This window comes from Danio aesculapii, chromosome 21, assembly GCF_903798145.1.
Source record: "Danio aesculapii chromosome 21, fDanAes4.1, whole genome shotgun sequence".
NCBI lineage: Eukaryota > Metazoa > Chordata > Actinopteri > Cypriniformes > Danionidae > Danio > Danio aesculapii.
Window position 1 is genome coordinate 10523072 of NC_079455.1, and position 11659 is coordinate 10534730.

The 11659-nt window shown below is 33.9% G+C and overlaps 1 protein-coding gene across 1 annotated transcript in view; it reads right to left on the reverse strand.

The window, feature by feature from the left end:
* LOC130215291 (short transient receptor potential channel 5-like) overlaps positions 1-10020 on the reverse strand; it is a 52810-nt gene extending 42790 nt beyond the window's left edge. The window contains exon 1 of the mRNA XM_056447216.1: positions 9634-10020. Within this exon, the coding sequence (XP_056303191.1) occupies positions 9634-10020 (387 nt within the window). The remainder of the gene's footprint in view (positions 1-9633) is intronic.
* Positions 10021-11659: the final 1639 nt, after the last annotated feature.

Below are 11659 nucleotides of genomic sequence, written 5' to 3' on the forward strand. Positions count from 1 at the left end.
GGTTTCTACTGTTTTGACGTCAGCTGCAGATGTGAAAGAATAGTGGAAGAAAGTAGTTCCTCATACAAAAGGATTTTTAGTCTCTCTGTGTTTGATTTTCTTTTTTCTATACACAATCATGATATTGGAAAATGAAGTTTTGTGAGTTTTCACGGTCCACTATTTGCACACTTTAAAGTCATCATTTTTACCTACCGGACCTGAGCATTCTTACATCATCGATGATGCGACTGTTTAGTTTAACAGGAAAAGAAGTGCTCTCGCTCAGCACAGTGGAGATTGCTTTAGTTACATCGTTTTGTATAATTTTTAGTCATTTGGAATGCAGTGACACGTAATCAAATACTTTGCCGAACAGATCCACCCTTTTTGACGCTCATAAATTACCATAAATTTCCTCATGCTGCACATATTAGGAGGTTTGCTGAAGGTGCAGCTGACGTGCAGCGAGGGGTTTGCGTCTTTAATAAACTACGACAGTTTGCGTTCATTGAAAAGTAAGAATGATTAATAAATTCATATGACAGTCCCCTAAAAGTGACATAGCGTCTTCAGTTTTGGGCTCGGGTGCGCTTTGCACTCACTACAAGCGTACCGTGCCAAAGTCCAAGTGAACCGTGCTCTGGCACACCTCTTCCAACCGGGCCAGGGCTGGCCAACTGAACCATGCCTGAGCCTGATTCAGAGCACTGACACTTCTCAAACGAATGAGGAAACGCGCTTGGGCATGGTTCGGATTGCATAGTGTGAGTGCGCCCTCAGTTTGACAACCTGCTCTACTTGAAGGGTAATGCTGTGTAATTACTTTATTTGATGACCTCCTTTGAGGCAAGAACAATAAAACACACATGAACCAGCTCTTTGTAGGCATCTTGTGTTGGATCTGGTTGGAGAAAACTTTGCTGGCTAACTATCCCAGGCAGGATTGGAAACCCATGCAGTGGGGGCATTAGGGCTTGACAGCGAGACTGCATAAAATTAAAGAAAATTTTGGGGTAAATTATGTTATGTTTGGTAATAAAGTCATGAGGTCTTTTTGTAGTGATGCTTCACCACACCCCTAAGGGTGTGTACAGTATTTATACTAAGGTACCATTTAATTTTGGAGACTTATTACTGAAGCATGGATCTAGAAACATTCCATATGTTATTACTGTATACTGCCATCAAAGTATTTATCTGTGATAAGCACTGTACATAAGGGCTTCATAGAGGTACTACTGTAACAAAAACCCAATTTTGGGTGTTTTATACTGTACCTTTTTATGGACCCTTAAATGTGGCATAGTTGGTTAAACAGCAACAGTAAATTTCCTAAATACTTAGATGTGCATTTTTAATGATAAAGCAATGCAGAGCAACAAGTGCTACACTCAAAGCTTTCCTTTTTAATTTCTGTTGTGGTAAGAATTAAAGACAGGGTCTGGAAAGATTCTGTATGGAAAAATACTTTCTAATAATTTTTCAGGTTTCATCCAATCACATCAGGTATTAGGAACATTAAGATTTTTTAAAAAGTAAGCAAAAAGTATTGAATAAAATTGTGCCTATAATTGGAACCAACATGTATAGGAGAAAAAGGAGTTTTCTTATTTCTATGAATGATGTAATTTAGTAACCTTACGTTTAACAAAAAAATCATCAGTTAAAATGTTTTACCAGTATTTTATTGCACATTATGTACATTTTAATTTCTTTAAATAAACATTCTAATACACCTTTATCCATCTATTACATCTATTTTCACCAAACTCAGTCAAGCCTTGTTTTTGATCATCCATTATGTATAATTTACATGTAAATATGTACCTTTGAGGTGATGAATTTATTTTTGTAATGTCAAAAATTTGAAGGCTGAGTCATCTGTTTCAATAGGAACAAGATAGGAAATATCCCCCAAAAAAGTTTTGGAAGTTACATCACGTTTTCAAAGTACATTTTAAAATCTTTTCATGTTTTTAAATCTCAAATGTGAAATGTGATTCCTCTGAGACATTTTATGAGATGAGTCTATACCTTTCATTTCAGATGGTATAAAAAGGCCTGTGACAGAATTTATATAAGTTTCCTAAAATCAGCAGTCTCAGCACACATTTATTGGTATGAAAAGCAGTGAAAAAGTAAATGTAAAATAGTTCCATCTTCCTTTTTACAGATCTTCTATCCAAGATTGAAAAATTTAGTAGTACAAATTTCCACAGCAAAACATTCAGGAAAAGGTGTTGTTGGGTATAGACATGGATTTAAGAAATGCATTTGGTTCTGATTTATTACTATTTGATTCCATTAAATTCCAATTTTGCTAATTTATTTGGATATACTTTATTATGAGATTTTACGATTTGTAAAATGTTGTACTGTACAAATGTAGATGTACAATTTTAGTACATCTTAGTTGACACTAAAAAGTGCCATCATTAAGTCATACAAGTTGTTCCAAATGACTACATAAGAAATTGTATTTATAGCATTGGTCTCAAACACGATTCCTGGAGGGCCACAGTTCTGCACAGTTTTCACCAACCCTAATAAAACTAATTAAGGTGTTCAAGACTACTAGAGACTATTAAGCAGTTGTGAGTTGGAGGTGGTTGAAGCTAAGCTGTGCAGAGCTGTGGCCCTCCAGGAACTGAGTTTGAGACCCTTGATTTATAGCTTTTATTTTGGTTATGTAATCTTAAGCATTACAAATGTTTTTGAAGAATTAGAGTAGACAATCAATGGAGAGACAGAAATCTATTATATTACATTAATAATGCCTTCATTTATGCTTTTATAAAAATTAACAAACGTTTTTAAAAGGGTTTGGAAAGACCCCAGCAGGCACATGACATCATAATTTTAGGTTAGATTTAGGTTGTGACGTCAGGTGACCAAAATTTAATGGACAATGTTATTTTGAAGACCAATAACGACATTGAATTACGATGATATTTGCTCCATGGTTGTGACTGCTCGCCAGTAAACCAAAACCGCTCAGATCCTGCCCCCACATACAAATTTCTTTGTAAATTTCTCTAGTAGGCAAACTCTAATTTTTTTTGTAACTAAAAATTATTAAATAACTGTCTAAAATTAAAACACTTCAATAAATTAAGTTTCTCTTTCAAAGCAGCATTCTTTCTTGTGCTTTTTTTCTTTCAGTACAGTTTTTTAATAATATTTTAATAGGTCAACTGTGTATTTTTAGCCTATTTATTTAGGCAGCTGTGTGTGTTATCTTATACTATAGTTTGACTGTTAGCCTATCTTAAACTAGGAGCTCTGAACATAATTCGGATTAAAAATTTGCTTCTATGACCATGCCTTATTAATGCATATTCTTGTTTTAATTAAAGTTATACTTAAATAATTGATTATAATTGATTATAAAATGGAATAATTCATTCCTGGCATAGTCCTACTAAATCTATGAAACTAAAGAATTAACGTAGAAATTAATTCATGGCATTTAAGCCTGTATGAACAACAGAACACATACAGGTATGAAATTCAAATCGAATAGATTCTGAAAATAACTTTTAATTGAAGTTATAATATGTAGGCTAGCTTAAAGAGAACTATTCTAAACACGTACCGTGAATTTGTCTGCATGTCATCAGGGCTCCGTAGCCCGTAGCTTAACAAGTGCATGTGTAGCCTAAGGCTGGGGAATGCGGCATTTTAAAAAAAGCATATAGCATAAACAACCAACAAACCAACTTTTTTTCCATTTGAAAAATTAAAGTTATAAATAATAGTTCTTATAAAAGATAAATTTGTAAAATAGCCTACAAGCAAATCCAATGATTTACTTAATTTTTGAGGTGTTCATTTTATAAACTATAAAACATCTATGCAAATTAATCCAACACTATATGTAAAAAAACGAAATTATTATATACTATAGTAGCCTATAGCCTATAATAAGTCAACATATTGCCTTGTTGTTTCTTCACGTGCAGCGCGCGCATTGAACCGCGAGTGATCGAGACAGAGAAAAAGAAAGCACAGAAGTTCTAAGTTAAAATAAAATGCTTAAGTCATAATCTTTAAATAATGACTTCTATTAAAATGTTAACAGAGATTTGTGATTATTAACAATCACAGCAGAGCAATTATATGCATATTTTTTGTGGAGCGATCGGCCTACTGTTTTTATATGACAGAAGAAAAAAGACATGTTTGGAAAAAATAGCCTATGCTGGTTCTTTAAAAGGATTCCGTCAGTGTTTTCGTTTTAATCAAAATTTCTAATTTAAGTCAAAAATATCTAGGGCAGGCCTATTGGGTATATGCCGAAGTATCCTAAAGGTCTTTTAATTTGCCAGTTACCTGGGTTAAGCGCTTCCGGTGAACTGTATGCCATTGCAAAATCAACGCGTTTAAGGTCTGTTTTCTTTAAAAATCAGCGATCTCCACTGGCTGAGTGATATCCGATATAAAGTGGGTCTCAGATTGTACAAGAAGCACTACATTAAATAAATTTTTCCCCGTCATGTCTTTAAAATGTGAACATTTATTTTACCCCAGGATATTCAATGGAGCTTCTGTGCTAGCCTGCCGATTCTGACTGCCACGTGCGAGTAAACGGCTTTTTGTCTCATTTTACGCTTAAGCAGCTAAATGAATGACAAAGTCTATTTAACTGACTGTATTTTAATTACATTACAACATCGATGCTGTAAAAGGAACCGCATAAAATGGAAAAAAGTAACATTAACCGTTCACCAGGAGTTTATCAGTATGGGAAGAAACACTAGCTCCACATATACCCTATTTGTGTTATTATTTATTTTTTCTACGCCGTTGGAAACGCAGGTGCGTGAAGATGTTCTGTTAATATGTTCTGTATGCTGTTGTTAGCATGTTAAAATAAATCAGTATATTAAAATGCAATACTTAATGTGTCAGACACTAAATAAAAAAAAAAAAAAAAAAAAAAATATATATATATATATATATATATATATATATATATATATATATATATATATATATATATATATATATATATATATATATATATATATATATCAGATAAATCTGATTAAAATGCAGAGAGTTCCCATGGGGACAAAAGTAACATGGTTATTTATGTCCCACTGTTAATAGCCATACATTATTTTTCACTTCCACATTAGAGTTTTTAGTGTTTTGATTAATATGTTTTATCTAATTAATGCATATTGTCAAAAATTGCCAACTTTTTGCATTGGTGCAATGCTTATGAAACTTTTGATGCAACTGAATTTTAAAATGAAAATGCAGTTTAATATTTATTTTGCAAAAATAAAGACAAAACATGTTTGCAGTTAACATTAACAAGATCAGATATTATTAAAATAAACAAGATTAAGCCAGTAATTAAAGAACTGTATATTTTTGTGTTACTTTTTTTGACCCATCTGTGTGTTACTTTAATCCCTGCCTATAGGGTCAAATTTAACAATGTGCAACTTTTGTTTAAAGTGAAGTTATTCAGACACTTTTCACATTTCCAGGTTTAGCAGAAGGCGTCATAGCTGGGTTAACTTAGAGCACAGTGAATCGAAGAATACAACAAATAATTTTTTACAATCCTATTTGCTGAAATAATAAAAGAAAAACTCCACAATGGTGTTATTGAGACTTTCAGAGAAAGGAAAAAAAATGTGTGAGACTGATGACGGCAGCCAGCGGAGATAATAACGTCAAATTTACTCTCAGCCCCATAGATACTGCATTAGAAACACCTCGCATAAGCGGTAATTAGTTTTTGGGTTTTTTTTGTAATTTGCCGCAAAGATGATATAATACATTCATAAATGCATATAAATGTTCTTTTAAAAAATCTAAATATTAAAAACTTTGGTAACACTTTATTTTGATGGTCCAATTGAGTATTAGTAGACTGTCAGCTTAATATCTGTTGACATGCTCATTCAAAAGACATTTAACTGACTATAAGAATCTTTGCAAGTACATGTCAACTTACACTAACCCTAACCCCAAGAGTCTACTTATAATCTAATAAGAATTGTATGGCAAATGGACCATCAAAATAAAATGTGACCAAAACGTTTAAGGATTTAAAATTATGATGACCATTAAACATGCTATAACAGTCTTGTGAAAAGGGTCCATTAATGTTGTTCTACAGGGTGAGTAATTTATGTGGATACACCTTACTAAAATGGGAATGGTTGGTGATATTAACATCTAGATACATCAAGATAAAAGTCTAAGGGGGTCAGATCGGGAGACCTTGGGGGCCATTCAACTGACCCAAGACGGCCAATCCAGTTTTTAGGAAACTGTTCATCTAGGAATGCTCGGACCTGACACCCATAATGTGATGGTACACCATCTTTCTGGAAAAACTCGTGCCAGCCTCAGTGCATAATGAGGGAAACACATCATCATGTAGCAATTTCAAATATCCAGTGGCCTTGAGGTTTCCATTGATGAAGAATGGCCCTACTATCTTTGTTGTCTATGGTGTGAAGATACAAGATGTGCGGTGTTGCTATCAGTGTGTGAAGAATGGGAGAGGAGGGTTGCATTGACAATCCAACACAATGGGCAGCACATTAAACACATTTTATAAGTGGTCAGAAACTTGTAAATAACTCATGAAAGAATAAAGTTACATTAAAACCAAGCATACCATTGCTTTTCTTGTAAAATTCACAATAAGTTTAATGTGTCAAATGACCCTCTTCCTATTGAAAAAACAAAAGTTTGATACAAGATGGGCGACTTCAAAATGGCCACCATGGTCACCACCCATCTTGAATAGTTTGCCCCCTCACATATATACTAATATGCCACAAACAGGACGTTAATATCACCAACCATTCCCATTTTATTAAGGTGTATCCATATAAATGGCTCACCCTGTACATTGATACAAAATGACACCTGATTTTGATAGACCTCTATAGACCTTTTTCAGAGCGGAATTGAAAACAGGAAGCACCCTCCAAAGCAATGTTTCGCTTTTTCCGGTTTCGCTAACAGTCAGAGAAACATGACAGCCTCAGGACATTGGATGACATTTTCACTGTCAACTTTGCCGTAATTTGGACAAGAACACGTTGTTCGCTTGGTTAATGTGTAAAACTGACGTAGCCTAAATAAATCAGCATTTAAAAGGAATTTGTGAAGAAAATGTGTCTTACACGAAGCGTTTGCAACGTTACAGTAAGGTGCGCAGCCAACACCATAAGATCTGCTAACTCAAGCCATTCGTTAGCAAAAATAACTATTTAACATCCAGCAGGATTAGTTTTATGTTAGTAGTTGTCCGTAAGCTGTGCTAACCCCCTCCTTCCTTTGTATTCAGGGTCAGATACGGGTGAGTTGCGGTCAATGCGAAAGAACGAGGAGCCCCATAACAACAGGTTGCTTAATGCTCGTAAGGTTTGCTCGTAAAGTCTGGAAACATAATTTAGCTCCAACTCGCTGGAAAAAATAAAGGTATTTGTTGTTGTGTTCAGTGTTTGAATACGATTCTATTAAAGCACTTCAGTTTTCCACTAATTACTATATATTTTTAATAATTTTAAAGCAAATATATTCAGAACTGTCCGTCTGTAGCATATAGGGTGTGTTTCTGAATCTTCAGGTTAAAGTTAGTTCATGTTCAGTTCATTTTGTTCATCTGCTTTGAATGTTTTTATTATTTATTTAAAGAACAGCAAATAACATTTTACAACACAAAAAATAAACATGCCAGGGGGTAATTATAAATAAAATACAAACATACAAAATGTACATATGTAATAATTAAATAAATACATTATAGAGTTCACAATTTTTTAAAGTGGGTAGGCTTCCTTGTTTAAAGAGTCTCTGATGCTGGTAATATACAAGCATATTTCAGTGATCAATACCTTAAAATTTGGTTGCTTATTAGTAAATTAGACAGTAAAGCCAAAAAGTAAATTTTCCCACAATGATAAAAGAGGTTTTAAACACTGAAAATTATTAATAATCTTTTGCACCTCTTCCTTTTGACTGAGTATGTACAATGCCAAAATAAGTGTAAAACCGTCTCTTCGTATTCATTACAAAAATACAATTTACATCAATTCCACTTTTAAATTTTTGTAAATAATGTTTTGCTGCATAAAATCTGTGGGGAAGATTATAGGATATTTCTTTAATTTTGTTTCTAACCTGATATTTCTGTGGTAACAGCCACACTTTTTTTCAGCAAATCAAGTCACCCTTTAAAAAAGACATCCAATAAAATTTTATATAAGGAACAGTAGTGATTTCTTTTTGGAAAAGAGTTCGAACAGCTCTATTATCAGTCTTGGTGTTTACTGTAAAACAAGTTTTGATAACATAAGCTTTAGTAAAATCAAAAGACGATGGTCTTGATTAATACCACTAAATAACATATGGGTCTCTAAAAAAATTGAACCAATACCAGTTGAAAACTTGCAGGGTTATTGAGATACTGTAATGAGAAAGGAATTCATTGTAAGAAAAGTATACCAGCTTTATTATAAAACTGACTAACCAAATTAATTTTGTTGTAAAAAAAAATTGCATTTGTATTAGTTGTCTATTATTCCAATGTGGGGGAAAATTATGCTTATATATTAAAGACCTTGATAGGAGCACTTGTTTGTGGAAGGCAGATAACTTAACTGGAATTTTGTCAATATTATAATTTCACATGAAAATAAAACTAAGACCACCAATATTTGATAAAACATAATGATCTCCGCTTTATAGTGCATACTGCACATAAGCGTACTCTGGCATATAACTTGAAATGAAGGACATTCATTCCGTCTAATTAATTTCACCCATGATTTCCTCTGTCCTTTGTCTTTTCGTGGAAATTGAGGTAAGGATGTTGGTTTTTTTTTAAGCTGGAGCAGCCGGGAACGCTGCAATAACAGCGACGAGACGACTCTGCCATTCTATTATACTCCGTTGCAATGGAACCGGATGTTGTGATACGCTGTTTCGCTTACCGGAACCAGGAAGTGTGAAAAAGGCCTATTGTGAGTTAGTAACCACAGCAAAAATATACTTCTGCTAAAAACTTTGAGGTTTTTAGGAAAAATGTTACTTTCGTCCCCACTCTCTCCTACTTTCCTTTAAGGGGAACAGTTTCTCAACTGATAATGTCAACTTTACAGGGAACCCTGTCAGTCGATATGTTTTAAATTATATAATTGTATTTATATTCCAACTTGTTTTAATACGAACAATAAAATTGTGTCTGTCATAAATATGCAAATCAAGTAAAACATAAAATCTAAAGGACAAAATACTTCTCTCTGGAGGCATTTTTAGTTGAATAACGAGATTAAATGGCTTTGCTGAGGTACAGTAGGCTACATGTTTTTTGGCATTGTTGTTTTGGTGATGTACTCAATGAGCAAACAAATGAGACTTGAATCAATTCAGTAATGTTTTCTTCCAACATAACTTAAGGTTTCTCATTTAAGTTTATGATTTGCTTAAACAGTTCATATTTGCTCAACTGTACTACTTGAGCTTAGGTGGCTTCAGAATCATGGGTCATGTAACTCACATTAAAGAGTGGCAAAATGGTACTTATCATATCTAGCAGTTCAGTTATATACTATTCAATCCTTTTAATATCACACACACTGTCCTTTTAGAGGAAGCTACAGCTTCACTCACCTGTTTCTCGCCACAGGGCTTCCTGTAGGATAGCAGTAACTCAACAGCTCCCACTACTTCCTTGCGGATAGCATAGAGGAGCGCATCGCCAGTATGCACGCCATGACTCAACAGCAGTTCCATCACCTCCAGGTTCTCATTCTCAATAGCAATGAGGAGCGCACTGCGGCCTAACGGGTCTAGGCAGTTCACATTAATGTTGTAATATATATCTGCCTCCTCAAGGGCCTGTTTAACTCCAGCATAATCACCCTTCTCCACTGCCGTCAGGTATGCTCGCTCTTTGGCAGACAGCTCAACTTCTGCCCTCACGATCTGCAGAGGGATACGGTCGAGGTACGGAGAGTTACTGGCCTTGTTGTAGTACAGCTGCGCCATGAGGTTCATGTGGACTTGTTGAAATGAGACGACAAGTACAGAGAATGCTGCAAGACAACAAATCACATTTACTCTATATTTCTTGTATGTTTCTTGAATGTTAAATAAAACTAATACAAAAGTTGCTAAACTCTAAACACGTTCTATTAGTGTGAATGTTTACTTTATTGTCTGCACAGTGATTGTAATGCAGAAATTCATATTTCACATGAACATACAAAATACAATACACTCTCAGAAAAAATGGTACAATGTTGTACCAAAGAAGGTACAAACCCTTGTCACTGGGGCAGTACCTTTTTATGGAGCAGAATTGTAGCTTAAGACAAAGAAACAAATTTAGACCATTGCAGTTTGTTTAAGGACATGATTTGTACCATGAGAAACCAAAATGTACCTTTGGTTTTTAAAATCTGCAGATACAATATTGTACCTTCATCAAAGGTACAAATCTGATCCATGAAGGTACCACTACATTGACAAGACACTTTGTACCTTTAAGAACTATTTAAAGATATTTTGCTACTGTATATCCAAAATGTGTCAATTTATTTTCAGTAAATATAAAACATCAAATACATAATAAACAATGTTTTTAAAGAAAAGTTTATTTTTGTGTAAATGCACCTTTTCCATTTACAATAAAGAATAAAAATTACTTTAATTTAATAGATAAATTTTTTCTAAACATTTCCCAACACTTTTCACAAAAATGTTACAGAAATACAATTTTCACACAATACCTGTGTATTACTATTTGTATTGTAACGAGATATGCACAATGTTTGATTAGCTTTACAATACTAAAATGTCTGAATGAACACTTTGCATATGCAAGACTTTTTGCCAGCTCACGTGCGTAGTGGAAAGCAAACGCCAAAAGGTGCAATGAAAATGTATTTATCAGAAAATGCTTACGAAATGTTTATTAAAAATGCCTTAAACGTTTAGTTTACAATACCTTTAGTTTTTTTTTACCAGTTGTTTTGTATTATAGAACTTTCTTTAAACATATGCTTTTAAATGATGATTCGTGTTTTAATATGGAAATTACTCATAAAATCACTTTGCCTTACCATTCATTTTTTTTCATAGATATTGTTATAAAGTAGGAGTTGTCCAACACTTTTGCACCTTTTTATGAGAACAATTGTGTACTTTCATTTCAATTGTACCATAAAAGGTACAGAACAGTATCATTAGAGGTCTTTTCTGTACCATATAAGGTACAACTTTTACAAAGGTACAAAACTGTTCCTTAAAGGTTTGAGTTTGAACAGAAATATACTGCAAATGTGAACTACAGGAGTGGACTGTAAAAACACAGTATATGGCTGACAACCCAGCTGCCAGTATTATTCTTTAAATTTACAACGAAAAGTTTTACAGTGTATATTACTACCCATATCTGCCATGTCAAAGAGCAATGGTTTTACCCCTATAATTATCACCTTTTTTATGACCCCTTACTGTTCCCAATATTCTGCAAAATTAGTCCGCATATGTTTTAAGATAACTGGGCCACATTTGCCATATCTTCTCTGGGTCACTATAGGCTCAAATCCACATTGGCAAGAGCTCACTGTGCCAAATATTTGCCAAAAGTGGCCCACATATGTTTTAAGATAACTGGGCCACATTTGCACAT